Below are 26,660 nucleotides of genomic sequence, written 5' to 3' on the forward strand. Positions count from 1 at the left end.
TACTGTTGTACATTTTTAATAACTTTATTTAACATGGAATTCATATTTCCAATAAACTCTCATACTTATTTTCTTCTTTTGAGAGAGTGATTTCAAACATACAATCTACAAATTGAAATACTATGTAAAAACTCAAATCATGTGTCCGTCAAATCCACCCCAAAACTTAATTTTCCTTTCTAAAGAGAGATTTTAAAAAACAAGAAATACATGAAGGGTAAAAATTTGGTCAAACATGAAATTCCATTTTCTATTCGTAATAACTGCTTTTTTTCAGTTATTATTTTTTCTAATAAAAATCTTTAAAGATTTTGATGATTACCTGTATATCTATGACAGGATATAATTAGGTGAATAAAAGAAAGACCCAAAAGGAAGGAATACTACAACATAAAAAGTCATATATACATAGCACTAAGACGATTTATTTTCTCTCATACAACACATGCATGTACATGTTCAAGAAACTCACTATAGTCCTTTCGTACTGATTTGCAATGTTTGGTGGTACCCATTCGTGAACTGTTTCTGCTAGTTTACTGTCAGTTTATTAAGTTTTAACTGTCAGTTTATTCACAGTTTTTACAGTTTTACTGTCAGTTAATTAAGTTTTAACTGTCAGTTTATTCACAGTTTTTACAGTTTTACTGTCAGATTATTCAGTTTTTACTGTCAGATTATTAAGTATCAACTGTCGGTTTATTTAGTTTTAACTGCCAATTTTTTCACATTTTACCATCAGTTTATTCATAGTTTTAACTGAGTTAATGCAGTGATTTTGGAGTGTCACACAGTTAAACACAAAGTTTTTGAAATTCCTGTACAGTTTCCTCTGTTAGTCATGTGACTTTTGGTAGATTTGTAACGAGATCCATGGCATGAACACCGATAAGCATCTTACTGATCTGTTTGGCATATTCTCTGCAAAAGAAAACAAACATAATCATTTAAATATTTAGATTTTTTTTTAAAACAACATTCAATTAGATATGTAAGATATGCTGTGGGTTCATTTGGCAAAACTTTTAGGAATTTTGGTCCTCAATGCTCTTCAACTTCGTACTTTATTCGGCCTTTTTAACTTTTTTGGATTCGAGCGTCACTGATTAGTCTTTTGTAGACGAATTGCGCGTCTGGCTTATATACAAAGTTTAGTCCTGGTATCTATGATGAGTTTATTCATGACTATTCAGGAATTTATGGACCTAATGGGTGAATGTGGACAATAGCAAAGAATTTTTAAGTGTTTAACAAAGTACAATTTTTTAAATGCTTTAACGCAACTTAAAAAACATTTTTTTTCTCAATTCACATGAATAAATAAATCCACAAAACTCTTGTGGCTATGTAATAAAATAAGAGAGAACAAGAATGTGTCCCTAGTATACAAATGCCCGAATTTTCTATGTTTAGTGGAGTGCGAAATTGGGGTAAAATTTTTAATTTGACATTACAATTAGAGTGATCATATCATAAGGAACATGTGATCTAAGTTTCAAGTTGATTGGACTTCAGGTTCATCAAAAACTACCTCGACCAAAAGCTTTAACCCAAAGCGAGACGGACAAACAAACAAAAGAATGGACAAATGAATGGACGCACTCACAGACCAGAAAACATAATGCCGATAAATTAGCCATAAAAATGGGGCATAAAAAATATACCATCAACAACTGAATGAGTAAAAAGTTTGTTTTAGATCTCCATTGATATATAAATTTTTCAATCTATTTATGCCTCGTCTCATGTGTTGGTCATTTTGATTATTGCTAGTGTTTTGTCTGCTGCTTTCTCGTTCATTCTTATATTTGAGTAGGATTTGCCGCATTTGAAGGGGCTCACGGGAATAAATCAAATTTTTTTTTAATATAGGATATGGATTTTTCGCATAAAAAAGTCGAGTCGGTCGGTCGGAAAAAAAAAGAAAAAAAATATCTTTCAAAACAGAAAAAATATGCAAAATAAATATATATTTCACCTTACTAACAAAATGTTTGTCTTATCTGCTGTTTTGTCATCATTTCTTAACATTAAGTTCGATGAAATATTATTGATCAGTAATCATGAACATCGCATGACATTGTTTAATAATTTCCTGTAAAAAAAGGGGGGTTGCACGGACAAAGACAAAATTAAATTGTCATTTCACAAACAAGAAAAACAGATTAGCGTAGCTCTCAATCAATTCCAGAAAACTTGGTGAATAATGATCTTCAAGCACAAAAACTGATAAAAGAAAAAAAATATAAAAACATCGTACAAAAATAAGTTTCAACACACGTGTCGAAAAACGTAATAGACTCGTCCACTGGAAAAATGACAATATCGGGTTAATTAGTTGTCATGCAATCCGGTTTTTATCCCAATGATCGATATTTTTTGTTTTCTATGAAACAAGAAAATTTCAAATGATTTTTTAATATTCAGTACTTTAATTGATGTATTCCACCTGTCCACATTTGGACAAGTCTATTTCTCTGTGATGATGCATCTTACGGACTGATGACAAATAAGAGAAACGAACTTATTTTGTAATTGGTTTTAAACACAGGTTTCTTTCCGCTAAATAATTTGCGCAATAGACATTTCAAGGTCAGTTATAATTGATTTGTCTATTTTTAGAAACGTAAATTGGAAGTTTTATTTTTCACAACAGAAAGTGATATCAACTTTGTTAATGATTAATGCATTTCATTTCATAAAAGAAGAAAATTTTAATTATTTTTCAGGGATAATGCATTTATAAGGGTCGGCGGGAATGAAAAAAAGTCAATTTTATTTTTATTTTGAAAATCGGCAAAATCGGGTCAGCGGATCAGTAAACCAACAAATAAAAAAACCATGGCCTAATAGAAAAATAAAATAAAAATATGGGGTCACCATTCATTTAAGCTCACAATTTGCCTCAGAAAGAAGCATACATTTTTGTTAATAACCTTTTTTTCTGTTGAACTAATAGGAGAAATATAGATAATATAGAAATAAAAAAATAACAGAATTACATAAATTGCAAAAATTTTACAATTATTTAGTATTATATGTAGAGCTTATTAGAAAACAATAATAAAAAACATAGGTCACTGATGTGTTAAAAAAGGATATTATAATTTTAATGTCAAAAAATGTCATTTTTGCACCAAAGGGAGATAATTTGGAGCTTTTTCAATGATAAAACAATTTTTCAAGTCATCTGGGGCCAAACCAAATCGATTTTTGGGGTTGATTTTTGTACCATATCATAAAGTAATAACTAATAGTGTAATACTAAAAAAAAAATTGTAATGAAAAAACAAATGTTTAATTTTTGGCTGAAATTTTTGTACCCACGAGCCTCCTTAAGGTTGTTTGCTTCTCTTGTTTGTGAAATTTTGCCAGTTAGTCAGATTCCCCTGGTTTTATACATGTAGCACACTTAAATGTTTTTACCTGATAACCACTACTTTTCTTCTTACATATAGTTTAAATAGCCATATTTCAAAATCTTACACAGGATTTTTTCAAAGCTTTTGAAAGAAACAGGTGCCAATGTTAGATGATGAAATAATCTCAAGAGAATAATTTTCTGACAGATTTTCAATGGCTTCTATCGTGAAAACCACCACACAACCACTTCATTTTTTTCTGCTTATTCCGTTCATTTATTTATATGCTATCAATTGATAAAAGTTGTTTAAAAAGCCTTGTTTCATAAAACAAAGAAATGACCATCTTAGAACCTTATAAGTACTGATGAAAAAGTGGATATTTTATGAAAAAAAAGAAAGAAAAAAAACCCAATCCCTTCCCCTCTAATTCTATAAACAGGATGTAGAATCAACATCAGATATAAAAGCACTGCTACAGAATTCCTTTTGTTTTCTTTAAGAGATGAACACTTACTTGGCTTCCATTTTTTGGAAATCTGTACGGGACTGAGTATGAATAGAATTAAATATTGACACTAGGTATCTACAGAGGTTTTCTAACTGTGGCATTGTTCTGTCTTCTGTTAAACCTGTAAACCATTGCTTTGGAAATGTTGATATGATCTGAAAATTGAACACAGAATATTATGAAACTTCTAACTCCTGATGATACATCATATGTCAGGGTTCTCGCTAAGGATTTTTGAAGGCGAGTCCAGGGACTTGTCATTTTTGGCCATGATGAGTACAACAGCAAGAAGAAAATGTTTTATTGCAATATAATATAATATTTTAGTCATCATTTCCTAACAGAGCAATGAAATGACATTAAATTCAGATCACTTTTCAATTTTGCCATTAAATGATGATATTTGTGTTAAAATATTTCAAAATTGATGCATCTGTGGAATCACCAGTTTTGAAAATGGTGAGTCCAGACAGATTTTGATGAGAACTCCGAATTATGTAATGTATTGATAAGAGAATTAGTAATAAGAGGCATGGTGCTTGCTTTTCAGTTTAATTTTTAAAATCCATTTAATTGAGTCTGACGCTAGTTTCTCTCTTTGACATATCTTACAGCATTGAGTTATTATGTATATAATTATTGTACAGCGCCTTAGAGTAAATTTTATTTTTTACATAGGGAGCTCTATAAATTTTAATTGTTATTATTATTATTTATATTAATTATTATTATTATTATTATATGTACAAATGTATTTATAAATTTTAAGTTAAATTTTCAAATTTTAATTTTGTTTTCTTAATGACAATGAAAAGTACACTACTTATGATATTTTTTTCTGTGCATGATTAATGGTTCAGGGAACAAGGTATACTACCACTTAAACAGCATTAAAATGCTGACATTCATTTCTAAACAAATTTCTTATTTTTCAATCAACATTTCTACATATTAGCATGTATTCCTGTTATTTATGGAGCCCTGGATTAATTATTTTTAGAGGATATAATTCTGTTCCCTCAATATTGAGATTCATCTGAGAATAATATTCAAAATGCCTTTTGAACCAAAGAAATAAAATTGAAATATCCCACAAGCAATACTTTTTGATATAGCCTGGTTGATTTTTCACCAACTTGTTACTAATACACAATACATGTTCATTAGACTTACTGATTGACATTTCTGGATAGTTTCTTGACCAATGGGTGAATTACACAGACCAAGTATGATATAACGATTTAATAACCCATCCAGGGCGAGACTGTGTAGTACTTTACTGGAGAGGATTCCATGCCAACTCAAAATATTACCTAGCAGCTGAAACATAAAAGATAAATTACAATGAAAACTTTGATAAATTACAATTAAAACTATGATAAAATACAATGCATTTTTTTTTAATATATTAACTTGTGAATATATGTCTTTTTTTTGTTGGAATCCAAAAATTCGACAATTGATTATTTTTGTCCAGTCATTTCTTTTAAACTTGCAGCCAACCAGGAAAGAGTGCTGACTAGACAAAGCATAGCCTTGCTTTTGCTCCCTGTTGAAGGCTTAATTTGAACCTGTAATGGTTTAATTCTACAAATTGTGACTTGGATGGACAGCTGTCTCATTGGCGCTCATGCCACATCTTCTTATATATATATATATATCCACCAATTCACTTGTAAATATATTATGTGTTACTATACTGCTATGATTTACCTTTATACATGTCCAGGACTGTCTATGAAAGAATACAGATGAACCAGATCCTCTATTTTCCGTTACTCTGAAAAGAAAATTATCGTTATTTTCGAAAAAAAAAAAAAAAAAAAATCTTAGATTTTTCTGTTTAAGATTTTTCTGTTCAATAATTTTCAGTGTCACACTTCTGTAGTCAACTATGAAATAAAGGTCAAAACCCTTCAAACTTGTTTTTTTTAACAAAAGATGATTGCTTCCATTTTTTATTTACAAATGTATAAATTACTTATATTATATAGTGTCTAAAAATAGCAACAATCAACATTCAATCTATCTAGGTGTGGATTAGTTTGTAAATAACTGATGCAGTTACTAAATTAAATTATAAAAGTGTCTAAGAATGTAACTTTAACACACTAATGAGTGTTATACAATTAGGTGTTATATTTTATATATTATTCACGCAATATTTCGCTATTAGACAAATTAGCTTCATCGGGCGTGTGCATCTATCTAGGTGAAATCGGATGCATGACAAAAAATATCTTTGTAGCTTGAGCTACACAAAAGTTTCACATATTGATTGATGGTCTGTATAAAACAATTTTTTGCCGTTTATTGTACATAAACATTTTTTTTAAATTAAAACAAATAGTTGTTATAGTTAAAAAGAAATTAAAATTCATGATTTATTCCTTTGGTTTCAGGTAGAATTTTTTTCATCCCTCTCATTAAGTCCATCAGGTTCAAGAGTACGTAGCTGATGCATCCAGAACCTTTCTCTCTGTTTCCTCCTTTCAGATTTTGGTTTACCTCAATTATTTGAAAGGTGATATTATCAAAAGTATGTCCTGTTCTTAAGAGATGTCTCCTAAATGGACAGTTTCTTTCTTTTGTATAGAACGACCGGTGATTGTTAAGTCTGATGTTGAATGTAGTTTCTGTTTCATCAACATACTGCAGCTTGCAAGTTCCACATATAAGAATATAAATACTATTTTCCGTTTTGCAATTAGATGTAACATAGATGATGTATGGCTGCTTTGTTACTGTGCTGCTGAAAGAGTTTCAGTGTTGGCTGCTTTGCATCACTTACAATTGCTTCTACCGCATTGTTTGTAACACCCAAATTTAGAAGTTTCTTGTTTCTTTAATTTTAATGTCACAAGTATGTCTTTGAGATTTTTGGGTCTGCGATAGGCAATAACAGGAGGTGATGGGAAAATTTCTTTTAAGGAAGAGTCATTTTCTATTAGACGCCAGTGCTTTCGGACAGAAGATGATATATTTGTCAAATCGGGATGGAAGGTTACTTATTACTTATATTATATGTAAAATATATATAATACTGTTATTAGGAGAAGAGATCAAAAGACTTACGATTTGGGATAAAGAGGCATAAAAACATCATCATCAAGGGTCTTCTTCATTCTGTTAACAACAGCTCTCAGTAATTCCTGTAACAAAAGATATGGAATTATAAGTCAACATTTCTGGCATAAATTGTTCTATAAAGATTCTGTCAATGGTTCTACTTGATATTTAGAATTCAACTTTTCAAGGTTTACATAAATGTTTTATGAAAGGATATTGACAGATTACTTTCAAGTTATACAAGATAAACCAATAAAAACATAATGCACTTTAATGTATTTTTTTATTTTCAAATCCTTGTTTATACTTCACAGATTAATAATAATACACATTTTAACTCTGGATAGTTCCTTTTACAACTATATATAGTTATAAGAAGATGTGGTATGAGTGCCAATGAGACAACTCACCATCCAAGTCACAACGTATAAAAGTAAACCATTATAGGTCAAAGTACGGTTTTCAACACAGAGCTTTGGCTCACACTGAACAGCAAGCTATAAATGACCCAAAAAATTACTAGTATAAAACCATTCAAACAGGAAAACCAACAGTCTAATCTGTATAAAAAACAAGAAACACTTATGAACCACAGCAACAAACCACAACGTCAGATTCTTGACTTTTGACAGGTGTGTATACAAAGGCAGCAAGTTTAAACATTTTAATAGGTACCAACCTTCTCCCTTATCTGCTATTTTTAAAACAAAACATGCATAGATCTAACCTGTTTAGCTGGAGTAGCGCCATATTACTACAACTACACATTAGAAACAACCCAGTCATATTTATGGCAATAACACTGATAATCCTAATCGACTAAGATTGGGAGCCAAACACACCATGCCACCAAAAGGGTAGGAATTCACAAACTCAAAGTTGAAAGTCTAGTTTTCAGTAAATGAACTAATCAAGACAACCTGGCCACAGAAACCCTTTTCGGGAAAGTTTTACTTAGACCACTTGGCTATGCAAGACCTTTGACAAGAGGAGTTATATCATAATGATTTTCAAGACCTATTTTTGCTCGCTTGTGCACTTTATTACGCTGTAAATGTGGTTACAACATGGAATGTCTCCTTACCTGTGTTTTTTTGTTATCAGCATGAACTGATGGATATTCATTTATAATTTTTTGAACGACATTTACTAGCCTGGAAGTTTGTGTTGTTGATAATGGATCCCAAATTTTCTCAGCAAATACTGAAAAGCAAGATGACATTCAAATCAGTGTGCATACAAATAAATCTTGAACATAAAATTGATCTTTTAAAAGTATCAACAATTTGTAGAATAATTAAAAAAAATAATCATGATAATCGAGCAAATTTAAAATTTCTGTTTACGTTTCTTTTAAGTAAAGAAGGACATTGAACCATTCATTTTAATAGACAAAATAAAAATTGAATTTGTCGCCAAAGTTTTTCTATTGACCAAAAACTCTTTTTTGTGAAAATCTCAACTTAACACTGTAAATCAAGAACTATAGCAGCTTTCAATCCATTTCGATACTGAACATGCAATACAACTGTCATAGAATAATATTACATAATTATTTAAAGAGATTTTATGTAGTCATTCCATTCCATTACTAACTATCGGGCCAATACACTGTTTTACTATTTGTCTGTTGTTAGTGACACACACATCCTCGAAATATTTTGATGCCAGTAGTACAAGTGTCACTTTATATCGGGTCAAGTGATTTCAACAGATTTCAAAAATAGTAATGAGATCTTTTAAAACAAAATAAAAATAGATTTTTAGCTCTTTTCCTTAAATTGCCTATCTTACCAGTAAGACGAGGTTGAATAATTTTTTCCACAATAGTGGGTAATAATTTTACATCATCATCAACATTTTCCACTAATTCTTCAAGTTTTGAACCATAAAAAAGCATGGTATCAAACCAACTGTTCTCTTCAAAATCTCGACAACTTTCCTATAAAAGAAAGATTTCATAATTGATAATCATGCATATTTAAAAGCTTTTTTTAACATTTACAGATCTGTTTTTATTTAAATTTCTCCTTTAATACAATTTCCCTCTGACAGTGGCTTAGGTTAGCTCGTCTTTTAAAATATTCTGTTAACTTCTTTTTGATAACACGTTTTTCAAATGCTTTAAATATTTATAAGCAGCCCACAAAAATATCAAGATCACAGTCCTTTTTCACAAAAAGGAATATGTAAGTTATTACACAAATTGTTGCAAGTTGATGAACATAGACAATATATGAGCATGTAATTCAGTGGATGTCTTTTGTTGCTGTTTTCATAATTCAGTTTTTCGTTCATTATTTATGAACACAAATCAGGCATTAAGTTTTCTAGTTTGAATTGTTTTACATTTGTCCCTTCCAACTTTTCTAGCTGACTGTGTAGTATGGTTTTCACTCATTGTTCATGTTGTTGAAGACTTTTAGTGACACAGTTGGGGAAAATTTTTTGAATCCCCTACTGCGTTATTCAATATACCCTCCCATTTCTGCTCAGCTGCTTTTACAACTGGTATTGCACCTTGATTTAAAATACTATACATGTCTTTTAAACCTTTGTTTGACTTGAAAAAATATTAATATTAAAAGGTAACAAAGCTTGTATTTTTTTTCACTTTCAGTGTTGATTCCCATAAATTGTAACCATTTTTTTAATGCTACTTTAATACCATAAAATTGTAAAAATGTGGGTTTAAAAGAATATAGCTGTTCAAAGTTTTTGATAAGACAATATATTCCCTTGCTCATCTTGAAGGTCATTCACAGTCCATACTTCTATAATAAACACTGAAGTTATCAATTTTGATGTTCTCATTTTTCCATACAGAGAAAGATATGACTTCCTCAAAATAGTGAGGAGGTCAGAGTCTAGACATATTTTTCCAGGCACAAATAACTTATTTCCAAAAATCGTTATCTAATTGTTTAGTTGTTCCAAAATAAGCCAACTTTGTAAAATTTATATTTTGTGTAGCAGTAAATAAGTTGATCCACTTTGAACTTGAATTAAACAATCTTCTAACCCAGGTCAATTTTAGCCTTTGTATAAAATTTCTCAAATTAATCATTTTTAATCCACTTCTACAATTTTCTTGACATAAAAGACCTATAATTAATTCATGTGTCATTTTGTCTCTTGTTCAGAGATGTCTTATTGGCATTGGTACCACATCTTCTTATTTTTATATAGACATGTAACTTCATTTTTATGTAATAAAGAAAGATAGAATTATTTTTGTAAAGCTTTTATGAAAGGTGTGAAAGGAGTAAGTTCGATAAGTGCCACATTTGGCCCCAATTATAAAGTTCATGGTTACAAGACGGAAATTGTTTTAAGTTGCCTTAAAGACATGTGAGAAAGTTAAACAGAGCTTTTTTTTGACAAAGTTTAATTCTAACACTTTGATTTTTACATCCCAAAAAGGTCAAGATAAGGGATTTTGGTGAAATTTGACAAAATCAGCTGGATTTCAACCAAAAAAGGACCAGGAAACATAGAGCGCAGGCGTCGACAAGCTTAATATTCAAATAAGACATGTTAGATGTCTTCACAAACATTATTTTAAAAGATCTTTGTTGTCGACGTATGCGCCCTATGTTTCTTGTCAAATAATCTTTGGAAATTTACCCATTTTCATTGATTTTTTCGTGAAAAATCAATATGAGTACAACTTGTGACGTCATAATGAAATGCAGAAACGTAAAATTTTCAACAAAATGGCTTATATCCTATCTAGTCAATGTATTAGCTATAATTTATCGTAATATTGGTCAATAAATCCGAATTTGAAATTTACGCTAAAAAAGGGGGCCATTTTAGGACCTTATCGAACATACTCCTTTACACCCCAAGAAGTACAAACATAAACAATTTCAATAATAGTTGTCAATTTGGTCTGGATTTTAATTAAATTTGATTGGGTTTAGGAAATCCAGGGCTCATGATGTTGGAAACACTAAATATTGATGTTTGCCTTTAGAGCTTGCTGTTCAGTGCTAGCCAAGGCTCTGTGTTGAATGCTGTTCTTTGACCTTTAAATGTTAACTTTCTATACCTTGTGACTTGGATGGAGTGTTGTCTCATTGGCACTCATACCACATCTTTCTTTGTATACTCTGAAATTTTAGCTAGAAATTGGGGCATAAATCTTCACCTTTTCTTGTTTAATTGTTATCCTACCTGTAATGGATTCCAGTTGATCAGCTGTAACCGTACAAATGGATTCACCAGTTTGGGTAGACATAGTCCTATATAGGCCTCTTTATATGTATCATTGTATAAAGACCTCCAGTCCTCAAATCTTTCTCGTATGGAATGGATCTCACTAAAATCTTCCACCACGTCCTCAAATAATCTCTCAACTCCAGTGTGTATGCTTTCTAAGAATAAAAAGAAACATTTCTTGGTTAAAAATATTTCCTCAGGGTAAAACTTTTAAAAATTCATGTTCCAAAGGTAAAATACTGTAGTATTTTTTGTTAAAACGATAGAATGATTATAAATACAACTGTATTGCAGTTTCCAACTATAACAGTTTTCCTAAAAAAAAATGACTTGACCTGTCTGTAATTACTTTTTCAAACATTCCTGTTCAGTTTAAATTTTATTACTATCTTATAGATAGTTTACACAATATCTACCTTTTCACACTCTGTAACAACTGTATCTAAATGCTATAGACAGTGCAATTATACAGAATTTTTCTATGTAAGGATCCTCAATTGAAATGTTGACTGTTGTAAATATTCACACAGATACTTCAGGTATCACCCGAACAGGTCACTAAGGTGCTCAATTTACAGATTTATCATACTCAAAGACTAAAGAGAGTTAACAACACATTTACAATATTTAATGTCATTTTTGAAAAAGCATCATTAAGTCAACAAATGGCCTTTGGGAGATATTTTATGTACACTCTATGCATATCTTTTAAGTGGGTAGGGTATGATGAATAAAATATCTTTCCACCTTTTTCCAGATTAAATTTAGTAATTTCTGATTGGTTTTGTTCGTCATCTGAGGAAAGACCATCATGGTGACCTACAATATCTTTAGACTCTCTTAACCTTCTTCTCCTGGCCCTGAAACAGAGAATAACTATGTCAACTTGTTTGCTAAATAAATGAAGGGCACAAAGCATATTAATTAACATTCTGTGCTAGTGTGTTTGAAAAAGCTCAAGTGTGTGTTTTTATCATTGTTTTGTTTTTTGTAATGGTTGGTTCTCCAGAGGTAAAACAAATTCATAAAAAAGACATGTTTGCTAATTATATATGTATATTTTGCATACGTATATTGGTGAAACTAAGTTTTTAGTAATTCTTCTTGTCCTTATTAGAGGGTTTTATTACACAAATATGAAAAATATGTGTATACAATGAAGAAATAAAATCACAGGAGCACAATGAACGCAAAACTGCTGAAAGATTTGTTTTTTATGCAATTTCTGAAAACATACCTCCTGGCCTCTCTTTCAGCAACTCTTCTTTGTCTTTCCTGGTCTTCAGATGTCTCTATGACAACTATAGCTTTACCTGAAAGATTAAAGGTTACAAACTTAAGGTTTGAATTATTTTGCAATTACACATGAACCTTGGAACCTCCAAGAATCCTTATTCTTGAGTGACCTTTAAATAAGTCAAGATTTGGCTTGGGTCTTTTTTCAAAATCAAAAGGAGGAGATCAATTTAGAAGAAAAAATATTGAATATTGTTAGCATAATTATGATTTGTTATGATCACTTACCTTTGTAACCTACAAATAAAATCTAGCGTTTCCTTACCTGTTTAACAATATCATTTGAGCAATGTTTTGGAGCAATTGGTATTTTGCAATACAATTAAATTATACATGTAGTATGACGTATAAAATAGAAAATCAATTAAAAAGTTATTAGAACTGAGGACAGATGAATCTGGACTATTTACTTGATAAATATGGTTGTATGTGTTAATTTTCATTTATATTGTGTACTTATTTTGCTTCTTACTTGTCACAAACTTACCTTTTGGAAATTTATATCATAAAAAATATGCACAGGCAAAACTGGCATTTAATTGCAACCTAGTAAACTGACCCTTTTAAGTTTATAAAGTCAATTTTGAAAGACAAAAATTATATGTAAAGAATTTTCATTTATTTTTCACCAGTTTTAGTGCACTTACTATTGTAGTGCTTAAATCGGTTTCTGATATAATGGTTATGCAAATCTTTAAAATTTATTATGTTTGTACTCTAAAAAGATTGGTCTCTCTCTCTAAGGATATTAATAATAATTGATATTGGGATTTGTTTTTGTCAAGAATTTTGTTTTAACTCAAAACCATAACGTATTTGTGTGCACTGACGGCAAAAGTTTATGCAAAAACACCAAGGACCTATCTTAAGTAAAAGTATCAGTATCTTCTAGACTTCATCAATTATACAGAATGCTATATGATTATAGATGGGACAGAATGGAGTAAACTGGTATAAATACCGACTTGTCATATAATCTTGACACTGGTCTCGTACATCTTGTTGGCGACGGGATATCAGCCTCTCTGTTCGATTACTTAGCAAGTTAAGCATTTTATTCTCAAGATCGTTGATAGTTGGCACCTAAAATAAAAAGAAAATGAATATGACACACATGTAGTGAATTTTTTTTTTGTGTGAACATACAATTTCCTTAGCTTTAATTTTGTTTTTACATTTAAAATAAATCCTTTGTCTAAGATTTGATACCAAGTGAATTTTCTGACTGTATTTAAAATATTGAAATTTTGTAACAGAATGAATTGAAGTTTTTTCATAGTCATTTTGATATTTTTTAAACTGTTTTAAAGTTTAAAATGATATTACAAGTTATGCTGTAGTTATTATATTTTTACTGAAAACTAAAAAATTGTTCAAACGATTCGATGTTAAATGAAATCAATGTAAAAAATGTAATTTTTCCTGTTGTTTATATTGTCCATTTTCAATTTGTGTATTCCAGTTTTCTACATAGCAAGTCCCTGACATGCTTATGCTTTGGATAATGTAATAATCTATAAAGTAGTTCTCATTTTAAGAAATCTCATTGAGGCATTTCCCAACATGTGTGTGTTCTTATATCCATGGATGACCTAACTGAAACTGAAGTCGTATACATAAAGAATAATATGACATACAATCAAGAGCTTCAACGAGAATCGTTATGTCTATTTCATGGATAAAATGTAGTACTCTTATTTCTAGATATTTCTTCCTTAATTTGTAAAAGAAATTTCTCCCTTATTTTATAAAAGAATTGTAGTTGCAAAAATAAATTAGTGGTTCCTAATTTCAATTATCTCTAAAGTGAAAGAGGTAAATATATTTCATAAATCAAACTGACAATACAAGGATGACAACCCTCACATGGCCCCTGTGCCACTTGTATTTATGTAAATCAAAATCATTTGCACTCAAATAAAACTAAAAACTTTTTTTGAGTATTATTTTTTCAGCAGAATTTTAACTTTAAAATATATAAAATTTTAAGAAAAGTCTTGTAGCACATAATAATTTAACCAGGATAAAAAAATAAAAGAAATATACAAGTGGCATTAGCCCAACCCTCTTTCTTTCTCGGGACAGAATCCCTCCCAACATAGAAGAGACACCCACCTTCTCATTGAGACATTCAACCAAGTCTCTCACATACCCCCTCATTTCTTGGAAGAAGCGATATTGCTCTTCCAACCCTTTGACACGTTCTTTACACGTGTCAATACTGGTTGACGATTCCACAATGTCCGTCTCAAGTGTGTCTCTCTCACGCACATGGCTACGGTGTACTTCATCCATAGAGGTCAGTCTGTAAAGATACATTAGGGTGAAGGATGAAAATAGTATTTCAAATAAAATAAGCACAAATAAAAAAAAAATTATTACATCAAATTTGAATGTCTGAATATATAATGTAGATAAAAAGAAACTTGCCTACCAAATGTTACATCTTCTGACATCAGCATATCAGATTTTGGACTTCTCTTGAACTGAATGTGTATTGTTATGCGTTTACTTTTCTAAATTGGCTAGATGTATAGGAGGAGGGTTGAAATCTCATAAACATGTTTAACCCTGCCGCATTTTTGCCCCTGTCCCAAGTTAGGAGCCTCTGGCCTTTGTTCGTCTTGTATTTTTTTCAATTTCAGTTTCTTTTGTACTATTTGGAGTTTAGTATGGTGTGCACTATCACTGAACTAGTACATATATTTGTTAAGGGGCCAGCTGAAAGACACCACTTGTGCTGGAATTTCTCGCTGCATTGAAGACCTGTTGGTGACCTGCTGTTGTCTGTTCTATGGTGAGGTTGTTTTCTCTTTGACACATTCCCCATTCCCATTCTCAATTTAATACAATTTTTCTCCTCCATAAAAAGACCACCAGTTGCTTTAAAATGTTTCAAGAATTTCACTAAATAAATGCAAATAACATTATCAAATATAAATAAATTAACTTAAGCTGTATTCAATTTTTGCAGTTGAATATGTTACAACCAGCTCAGAGGTATTTATTTTCTAGTTTAACAATAACAATGTTTAGTTATATTTATATAGTTACTGAGGTTAATATATTTTGATAATATTTGAAATAAGTACAAAATTAATTCTTTAAGGTGGTACCCAATACCATCACTAAATTTAATTTGGCTAGTCTAATTTTCATAAAATTTTGACCAAGTGTTTACTTTGACCCTTTGACAAAAATATAAAGATTTAAAAAAATTTCAACCAACCAATTCATCAGAAAAATTACACTGGTTTTATAGTAGTCTGACAAACACTAATTTTGATCATTGAGAAGCTTAACATTCCCTTAACAACACAACGAAACTGAAACGTTCAGCTGATTTTACAGAGTTATCTCCCTGTAGCAACCTAAACGGTGTATATTACCTCTCCTGTAAACGTTTCCTTAGTGACTCCATGGTTACACCAGACATGTCTTGTGAGTCAGTAAGAGGTTTGAATGGTTTAAATGACAGTTCTTCTTCTTCTCTGTATCCACCATAACCATTACTGTTCTCTCTATACTGGTCATAGCTGTATTCCTCCTGTCCTGGACCACCCTGAAATTTGAGAATTTCAACTATCTGTAATTCTTTGCAGTAAATTTACATGACTAAGGAATATAATGATCTACAAACAGAGCTTAAATATGTTATCTCTATCAAGTACAGATTGCATAATAACACTGTTTTAATCACTTTAATGTTGACACAAAATCATCATTGATTAAAATGCTGAGGTTGTGAGTTAGAAATCTGCACTGGGCAGGAGTTTTGGAATACAATTGACAACAATTGGTCGGTAGGTCGGTAGTTCTCTCTGAGCACCCCAGTTTACTCCACCAATAAAAACTGACCGCCATAATACAGCACAATAGTGTTGAAAGTGGCTTTAATACACCAACCAATCAAGCTCTCATTGATTAAGTGAAGTCCAAAACTTAAACTAGTGATAAAGCTGGTATCTGAGAGAGAAAACAATCATAATCACCTCTTGTATATAATACAAATATTCAGATATGATATTTTTGAGGGGTTAATAATACCATAATAACTTTAGGTGTAACAAAACTTTTATTGCGTTTCAAGCATAAATTATGTACATGAATATGTATGTAGTAAAATCTGAGAAATGAAAAAGGTTTGCATTCTGCGACATGTATTGCAGGACACACAAAAATCAAATGACTGTACCTGTGTATTGACACCTTTTCTGATCTGTTGTTCTTCCCACTCTTTGTCCTGGTCACTCTCTTGGTCACTTCCTGTATAATTAAATCAATTTTGTTTGGTTTATAGAAAATATATGTTTGTCATGTTTGTAGAACATTTCATTTTAATTATTACAAACTGTATTCATGAATTCAGAAATCAGAAATGAATACAAATTTATGTCAGGAAAATGGCATTCATTAACTAACATTGACTGGTTATGCAATATTTTTCTATAGATTTCAAAATGCTTTTGATTTTAGATATTGCTTTAAAGAATTAAAATAATGATAAAACGTTACAGAATACTGTATCTTATAAACACATGGCTTTCTACAGGAATACTAGTGTTAATATTATTCAATATTTCTAGTCAATTTTAGCCTATCCTAACCTACCATGTTCAATAGCTAGGAAGTCATTCTGTATTTTCTGTCTTTCTTTGGCAAATGTATTAACAGAGAAATCAATCCGGCCTTCTTCATCATCATCACTTTTATCATTGTCATCCTCTCTGGAAAAAAATTAATGATAAATATTACAATCACACATAATTAATTTAACCTTGGCCTATTTATTGTATCAGGCCATAATAAATAATAGGTTTGTTTGCCCAAATGCTACCTACCCAGAAAAAAGCTGCCTACTCAAATTCTTTTATTGTCCTTATTTGAAGATTTTTTTTTTTTAATCAAATAGGCATGAAGACTAATAAACATCTGATACTTCAATTTCTTTTTTTGAAGAAAAAAAAAGAAAATGCCTACCTATCTACCCACTGTCTCAACCTTTGGGTCGGGTTTGGGCAAACCAAAATATTTTTAATTGTGGCCTCATGTGTATTGCACATAATCTGCCTCATTATTTCATCTTCCCTAGTCAAGGGTTCCAATCCACTCCTGTTCTCTCCACCCTTGGCAGATTAAGCCAACATTTGTGATATCAATGTTACGCCATCTATCAGAAGATTAAATTCACTCCAATTCCAAATATATTATTGTTGACTCATGGAAGCACTTGATATCTTCAAGTTGGAGGTAAAAACATGGTAGTGACTTGGTAAAGCCGGGAACGAAAATATACGTCAACATTCATGCATTTGTGCATGAAACATACACAGGAACTTCTATTAGTTGATAAGAAACATTCAAGTTGTAACTAAATATAGTCGTATGATAAGTGATGTAAAGACTTGTTGCACAATAAACATGTGGCAATTGTTTACAAACACTTAATTACTACATTTACACATGATCTTTATGTAGGCACTTTTTGATTGGATGCAGCAAGTTTCTACTGCAACCAATAAAAAACCTTACCTTGTGTCTTCGAAATTTTATCTCAATCCGCCAAGGGTGGAGAGAACGGGAGTGGATCGTAACCCTTGGCTAGCAAAGATGTCAATATTTATGTGCCTGATATAAAGTTGAGTGTTTGAAATTCAACAATTGTCATGGGTTTTTGTTTGCCACATTTGTATTTCATTATTTGTATTGTTATCTTACAGAATTGTATTTGCTTCCTTCCCTTTTAAGGTACATGTATTACAAATAAAAAAAATGTTGCATCCAAGCATATCAATATACTTTTTTCTAACACAAACCAAGGAATCAATTTTGATTTAATTTTCTATATCTTTATTTCTTTAGATAAATGTATGAATGTCAGATGCATAAAAGCCTCACCCTATTACAGTATATGTACTAAAAACAGTGTATATGTACGAATTTAAGATGCTTAAAACTATGTGTTTATTTGGAAATACTTTACATTAAGCTATTCCTGATTATACATATGTACTTAGAACAGCACACAAGGTTTTAAACAGAAAAAATTATGCACAAGTAAAAAATGTTGATGTATTTGTCTATTATCTAAACCTTTCCAACATCATATACTGTACCTGACTAATCTAGACTTTGAACTGGCTTTTTCAACTTTGACTGTATCCTCGACAGGTATAAAATCTCCCAGATCTCGTCTCTGTTGTCTTTGTTTTCTGATGCTGTGGATCATGTTTGCATCTGGTATCTGGCCACCTACAAATATTAGTTTAAACATATTTATTTATAGTGGATTGGGAAACAAGTTTTACAACTTATATTAATCCCTTTCCACTTTGCGGGTGCGAGTGCTGCCTTGTAGCGGCATTAGCCTACTCTTTTTCGAAATCTACAAGGGTGTCTTTAACGTGCAAGAGATATGACTCTCTCTTAACACGGGCCAGCCATTTATCGTCCCCGTCCGACGGACTGTCATCGTTTCCTCAAGACCATACTCGCAAATGGTGTCAAGGGAGAGCCGAAAATTGAGTTCCTGAAATTTTCATCCCAAACGGGAATCGAACCAGGAACCTTTGTGTTAGTAGTCCGATACCTACAAATATTAAGAACAGGACACTTATAATCATGACATTAACAAGTGCTCAGTAATCTAAACAAACAGGTATTACAGCTTTACAGGTAGAACTTACCTGTGAGCAATTTTTTTAATAATAGAATTACATCTGTCAGAGATCGATGGAGGTTCAATCAATTGCAAACAAGTCAAAACGCTACTAAATCTTTACTTCACAAACTACTATGAGTTCAGTTATTTTGGGTGAAACCAATTTTGGTGCCTGGTGGATAGAAAAAAAAAGGTATATGTATGGATATTTCAGTTTGTAGTTTGAGCTAGCGTCTCAATACATGCAATACAGACACATATACAAATTGTACTTATTGTAAACCTTATTCTTTAGGTGTCAGCTCAAAGTCTACCTCCAGTTGGTGTATTTTCTTGCTGTGTTGAAGAGTTTGGTGGGCATTAGCATTTTTTTTGCTCTCTTTGTCCGGTGGTTGTCTCTTCAAATATAAGGTTTATCTATACCCTCAAATTCGCATAAACATTGGTATCATAAATAAATACAATAATGAATCATCTGAACTCTCCAAACCACTTACGTCCAAGCATTTTATGTATAGCTCCCTTCTCATCCTCATCACTCTCATTATCTACTGCCTCTGCCTCTTCTCCATTCAAGGTAAGTAACTCTTCTCGTAATTTCTGAAAATATATAAATAATGCTCTGAAGGTGTCAGTATAAACAATTGAAATGTCGCTAATTTTCATTAACAATTTGCATCAACTATGGGTTTTTTTGTTCAGAATATGAAATAAAATGATAAAGTGGGTAAATTCATTTTACTCTAACAAGATTATTGGTTGTATGAATGAAGTTTCATGCATTTCATTGATAATTTGACGTGGATTTACTTGAACATGTGAGATTGATAGGCAACTTCACTGCCTAATATTTGCAAGTATCAGGTCCTGTACATTATCAAGAAAAATATTAGGCAGTAAGATCAAAGGGAAAATGTACTAATTTTATTCTTTAATTCTGCCCTTGAAACCAAAACAATTGTTGAAATTTTGTCTTACCTTTATGTGTGCGTCTCTGTCAACCTTTGGAATAACTTCAACATGTTCAACCTGGACTGGTTCCTGTTTTATGATCTTTTCTACTTTATGCACCTCTTCCTTCTCTTTCTGCATTTCCTTTTTTAGCATCTTAGCCAGTTTTTTGCTGTGACTAGATTTTTTAATCTTGATTTCTTCTCCTGAAAAATTGAAAGAGAGTTAAATCAAAGACATAGTGCATGTACATATTTCAGTTAGTTTTAAGTAGTAAAGGGTAATGTTAAAGTAAAGTGACGCCACCAAAATTCAAACCGGATCTGTGTTTTGAAGTAACAGTGTTCTCGCCTGCCCCAAATAGAAGGGCGGCCCGCCCTTGATGCCCTTACCGCCGCCCTTCTGCCCTGCCAATGTTCAAATGCGCCCTTCTGCCCAAATTGTTACAAAAAATAATTAAAAATGCATATTTTTACGATATAAACATTTCCGTTCGAAATAAATTATCTCCTTTTAACCAGTAAATCAATTTACAATACCCCTGACATGTAGCCGTCGGCAATTTTACCACTGTCGATGAAATGATGTAACATAAAGGTAATTACAGGTAATCATATCATTATGAGACACAGGACAGTTGATTGTAAATCATTGAATATTTATTGATTATCACCGGATTAAAAGGTTAGCTTGGCCACGCTTGTCGTGATTAGCATTTTCTTCAAAGAAATCTGTGCCAACTACTCATACTCAAGATAAGTGTCACAGCTGAGATGTTAACTTTAAAATGTACAGTTTGGGAACTTGTGATCATATTATTAAAATTACGCATTAAAGATGCCTTGGCAGAAAAGACGATTGGCACAACAGCAGAATGTAAATCAGAAAGTTGCTAAACAGAATTGTTCCATCACTTCTTTCTTCAATAAAGATTCTACTCGGTACATATTTTAAATAAAATTGTTATTCCCTGACCATCACGATACGTTTTATGTTTATCGCGGGTAAATAAATGTCCGGTTTGCGATGTTCAACATAAATTTTAAAAAGTTTCCGGATATCGAGATCAATTAAAATGTTCGAAAATAAATTGAATGAAGAAATGTTACAAGAAAATTTTAATATGAATACGAAGAGTACGAACTTTAACTTGTTAATGTTTTCAAGCATGCTATTTAGTATACGATTTAATCGGTATGTGAGCCGAAAATAGTAATAAAAGAATAATGATCAGCGTTACGAATTTATCAGTATTTGATCGAAAAATAAAAAGTTTTGGATAATGTATGATATTCTATTCCTTCTAAATGAAATGAAAAATTTAAATTAATTAAATGATTCATTAATTTTTAGTTATGAAAGTACGTTTTGGTTAAAGGAATAAGAACCGTAAATGGAAAATAAAATAGAAGTTTATTTTATTTTCCCACCTATGTTCAATGATGTTTCTATAAAATTAGACATATTTTTTTTCCAATTAATAAATTTCTCTTTTTAATTTTTCGGTACTGACGAGACTACTGTTGTGGAAACTCCTACTCCAAGCTTACATAGAGACAAAATTAAAGAACACCAAGATCGCGATCAACACAAAGATTCACTTAAACAATGGGTCAACCACACCGTCTCTGACATGACAGCAAAGATTTCAACAACTGCACAGAAGTCCATCCGAGATGCACTGAAGGTTTTGTACTTTTTGATATCTCATAACGTGCCACTGGACATGTTTTCATCATTTATAGACCTTTGTATAGAGCTTGGTGCAACCAACTTAGGCAATCTCAGACTTGCAAAGTGTGCATCCTACACTAGTTGGGACATAGTTCAGGAGCTACTTGACATCCTAAGTAAGGAAGTAACATCAACAGTAATATCTGATATGCAGAAAAGTCCATCCTACTCTGTTATGGTAGACGAAGTGTCAGACAACAGGACCATTAAGCATCTCGCAATCTGTGCAAGGTACATCAACCCAGCTGGTGAAATTCAGAATTCATTTGTAACAGACGTAGAGCTACAAAATGCAACAGCTGAGACCCTGACAAGAACAATTACTTCAGAATTGACCAATCATCAACTCAATCTCCAAGATATGACTGGTTTTGCCTCAGATGGCGCAGCTGTATTTCTTGGCAAGAAGACCGGTGTAGCTACAAGATTAAAAGACATCAATCCATCTCTTATCACTATACATTGCCGAGACCACAGACTTGCCCTAGCCACCAGAGATAGCTTCAATTCCGTACCTGTGATGAAAAAGGTAGATGACACACTTGAGAAACTCTACAAGTACTACAAATACAGTTGTAACCACTCAGCCAGCCTTAAAGCCGTCCAGATTGCATTCAACCAGGCACCATTGACCATAAACCAGGCCAAGCATCACAGGTGGCTCTCACACAACCAAGCAGTTGCATCTATTGTACGATCTTACCAAGCCATTGTTGTAGACTTAGAAACTTCTAACATCAGTTCAGATCCAGTTGGTAACGGTATACTGAAAAGCCTGAAAGACCCTACTACTCTTCGTTGCCTTTTACTTCTGGCTGACACACTGCCTCACCTATGTACAGTATCACTACTATTCCAGCGTAGAGATGTCAATCTTGGTATGGTCAAATCAACAATGGACAAGACTCTCAAAACACTGCAGATAAGGAAAACCCAAGATGGTCCCTGGCTACTCAAAGAACAACAGATAGCTGCAAGCATCAACATTACAACAGAACCAAAAGCTGACTTCTACACAAAAGTACGCACTCCTTTCTTGGACCAACTCATCGACAATGTCACTGCTAGATTTACAGATAGTGACATCATAGATCAGTTATCTATCATCGACTTGAATGGTACAGACACTCTTCCCTCTCTCTATGGGTTTACTGAGTTGTACACACTGGCAGACCACTTCTCCATGCAACCAGAAGATCTTCAAACACAGTGGCAAGACTTTCTGAAACTAGTTGACAGCATGTCCACCCAAGAACGTTCTGTTACTCAGCTACTGAAACTACTGCACACCTCAGACTGTGGTCTTCAAGAAATGTACCCACTAGTTCATCAACTGTATGCCATAACAGCCACACTTCCATTGAGTACTGCTGAAGTAGAGAGGGTGTTTTCCTAGGTGAAACTCATCAAGACTAGTCACCGCAGCAACCTCAAGACAACAACACTCAACCGCCTACTGAACATCAAGCTCAACTGCACCAGCATCTTGTTTGATACACTACTTGACAAAGTCACAAACCAGTTCTTTCAGAAAAAAAGACAGAAGACTGCTTCAGTTTACACAGTGACTCTAGACTCTAGTGCAATTCATTGACTTCATTGTGTAATTTATTAACTCTATACAATGTTTAGTCTCATGTAATTTGTTTGATGTTAGTACATTGCTTTGAATTGGCCCAGTAGTTTTTGTCGAAAATGTTACCGGTGGTTAAAATTTACAATTTTAATGAAAATTGTTTAAAATTGTCTATAAAGGACAATAACTCCTTAGGGGGTCAATTTGGTCATGTTGAAATATTTGTAAATCTTACCTTGCTGAACATTATTGAGGTTTATAGTTTATCTCTATCTATAATAATATTCAAGATAATAACCAAAAACAGCAAAATTTCCTTAAAATTATCAATTCAGGTGCAGCAACTCAACAACGGGTTCTCTGATTCATCTGAAAATTTCAGGGCAGATAGATCTTGACCTTATAAACAACTTAACCCCTGTCAGATTTGCTCTAAATGCTTTGGTTTTTGAGTTATAAGCCAAAAGCTGCATTTCACCCCTATGTTCTATTTTTAGCAATGGCGGTCATCTTGGTTGGTTTGACGGGTCATGCCACACATTTTTTAAACTACATACCGCAAAGATGATTGTGGCCAAGTTTGGATTAATTTGGCCCAGCAGTTTCAGAGGAGAAGATTTTTGTAAAAGATATATAAAATTTACGAAAAATGGTTAAAAAATTGACTTTAAAGGGCAATAACTCCTAAAGGGGTCAACTGACCATTTTGGTCATGTTAACTTATTTGTAAATCTTACTTTGCTGAACATTATTGCTGTTTACAGTTTATCTCTATCTACATGATCTATAATAATATTCAAGATAATAACCAAAAACAGCAAAATTTCCCTAAAATTACCAATTCAGGGGCAGGAACCAAACAACGGGATGTCCGATTTATCTGAAAATTTCAGGGCAGATAGATCTTGACCTGATAAACAATTTAACCCCCGTGTCAGATTTGCTCTAAATGCTTTGGTTTTTGAGTTATTTTTAGCCAAAAACTGCATTTTACCCCTATGTTCTATTTTTAGCCATGGCCGCCATCTTGGTTGGTTGACCGGGTCACGCCACACATTTTTAAAACTAGATACCCCAATGATGATTGTGGCCAAGTTTGGTTTAATTTGGCCCAGTAGTTTCAGAGGAGAAGATTTTTCTAAAAGCTAACGTCGACGGACGACGACGACGGACGCCAAGTGATGGGAAAAGCTCACTTGGCCCTTTGGGCCAGGTGAGCTAAAAAAGGAAAAAAAACACTCAACAATCATACAATCTTTTTTACAAACAAAATTTACTAGTACCCTTCTGCCCTCAAATTCAAGCTGGAACACTGAGTAATAAGCATTGTGTATCAGTTTCATAACATTTGGTTCAGGCAAACTAAAGTAAGAGAATGGAAACCAACTTAGGGACGTACAGGACATACAGAGGGAGAAGGGTAAAACTGTGTTTCCTTAGTCCTATTTCTGTACCTATCTTATATTTTAAGCTTATAGAGTTAGACATAGCCTTCATTAAAGTTTTTTTTGGGTAATTTTTCAGTAATAGTGGCACTGTTAGTCAAGAAAATTCAAGTGTTGAAGTGAGTTGACAATGTCAGAGGGTGGTAATAGGGGTACCTTCATGAGGAATAACAGTAAAACGTTAACGGTACTTTTTGGTGCATGACGCTAAAATGTACAATTTCTTTAAGACGATAAAACAATCGACTGATTTTGAGAAGAATCTTGTTAATTTTCAGTACTAGGGATATTGTTTGCCTTAAATTACTGGAGAATAAAGGCATTTTCCCCTGGAGAAGAATCCCAATTTGAAAAAAAAAGGCTTAAAATTATTCCCCAAGACAATTTTTTCCCCAAACAGTGCAGTCTCAGTAGTATTTATGCATGAATCAGTCTTCACAATGAACTGTTAAATCTACAGGCCAGTAGCTCAATTTTAGAAAATTTTTAGTTAGATTCTGTTGGCCTGTAGATATGATTTTAACGAATCCGGGTCTGTCCGCCCTGATTCTGGTTCGCCCTAGTTTCTGTTCGCCCTAATACCTGTTCGTCCCAAGTCCATTTGCCCTGATTTTATTTTTTAGTATATAGTGTTGCGTTGTGTGTATATAAGTGAATGTGTTGAAGTCACTCTACAATTTGGCCCAATATTTACGATGTATCATGTTGTTTATAGCTAGCTGCTACTAGGACTAGATTATAAGTTTTTGTACATTCACTGTTAAATTGAATTACTATTAGCATGATTAGTAAATAAAATACCAAAAACACAGTCACACTGCTGTACATTGATCACTTGTCATCAGTGTTTAACTTTTTACCCATCAAAGCTGACTATTTTATTTACAATCAGTCATATCAAAGATTTCAAATGATACATGTGATACCTTAATTATCAGCAATCTAAATTCAATAAAGTAATTATAAAATAAAGTAATTAGTAATTATAAAATAAAGTAATTATAAAATAAAGTTATTATAAAATAAAGTAATTATAAAATAAAATAATTATAAAATAAAGTTATTATAAAATAAAGTAGTTATAAAATAAAGTGTAACAATGCAGCCAAGAATTTTATTTAATGAATATAAATTTGGCAAATATTCTGTATTAAACTTTTAATAGATATACATGCACATAAATTTCATTATATATACATATATTTATTTCATCAAGTTTATTAATGTAACATATATACATATCATAAATGAATATAAGGCTATGAACCCAGGGCAAACGGACTATCAGGTCGAACAAACTCAGTGCGAATAAACTTAGTGCGAACATGTATTCAGGGCGAACGATCCTAATACCGGTTTTAACAGGCCCAAGAGCAATTTTACAAGCCTGTTGTTAACATGTTAACGGACCCCCTATTGTCCCCCCCCCCCCTCACTCAACTACAAAAAGTCTGAATGAACAAGTTTAAAATATTGACAATGAAAAGGTCTGACACCCAAAATTGTAGGTGTCACGCATGACCGATATGCATTTTGTTTATATAATTACAGATATCTAAATAATATATATTTTAACCTTCATTTTGTAAATCATGGACAAAACTCAAAGACGATTTCGCTTCTTTTTTACTCTTCTTTGATTTTTTGGAAAGCTTTGGTCCTTCAGCATCATTAGACTGTTCGTCAACTTCCATTTCTTGTACATCCTCATCCTTTTCTTCGTCTGATTCCTCTTCTGTTACAATTTTCCTACCTCGAAAATTACGTCGCGGCTTTTTAAACGTCGCCATGTTGCTTTAACAGCATACACTAAAGTGTTGATTTGTAATAA

The 26,660-nt window shown here is 32.2% G+C and overlaps 2 protein-coding genes across 2 annotated transcripts; one reads left to right on the top strand and one right to left on the bottom strand.

The window, feature by feature from the left end:
• Positions 1-26,660, bottom strand: LOC134687093 (PAX3- and PAX7-binding protein 1-like). The gene is made up of 19 exons (XM_063547072.1): positions 26,406-26,660; positions 20,102-20,280; positions 19,621-19,723; positions 18,579-18,714; positions 17,074-17,189; positions 16,658-16,728; positions 15,852-16,024; positions 14,578-14,767; positions 13,428-13,545; positions 12,404-12,479; positions 11,914-12,026; positions 11,122-11,321; positions 8,737-8,884; positions 8,027-8,145; positions 6,949-7,025; positions 5,587-5,653; positions 5,047-5,193; positions 3,880-4,028; positions 1-921 (listed from the first exon to the last, which is right to left on the bottom strand). Exons 1-19 carry the CDS (start codon positions 26,617-26,619, stop codon positions 840-842), a joined length of 2,478 nt encoding a protein of 825 aa, XP_063403142.1. The 5' UTR covers positions 26,620-26,660; the 3' UTR covers positions 1-839.
• LOC134687094 (zinc finger protein 862-like) lies at positions 21,571-23,404 on the top strand. The gene has a single exon (XM_063547073.1). The coding sequence runs from the start codon at positions 21,708-21,710 to the stop codon at positions 23,202-23,204; it is 1,497 nt and encodes a 498-aa protein (XP_063403143.1). The 5' UTR covers positions 21,571-21,707; the 3' UTR covers positions 23,205-23,404.

The sequence above is a fragment of the Mytilus trossulus genome, chromosome 10, assembly GCF_036588685.1.
Source record: "Mytilus trossulus isolate FHL-02 chromosome 10, PNRI_Mtr1.1.1.hap1, whole genome shotgun sequence".
Lineage (NCBI taxonomy): Eukaryota > Metazoa > Mollusca > Bivalvia > Mytilida > Mytilidae > Mytilus > Mytilus trossulus.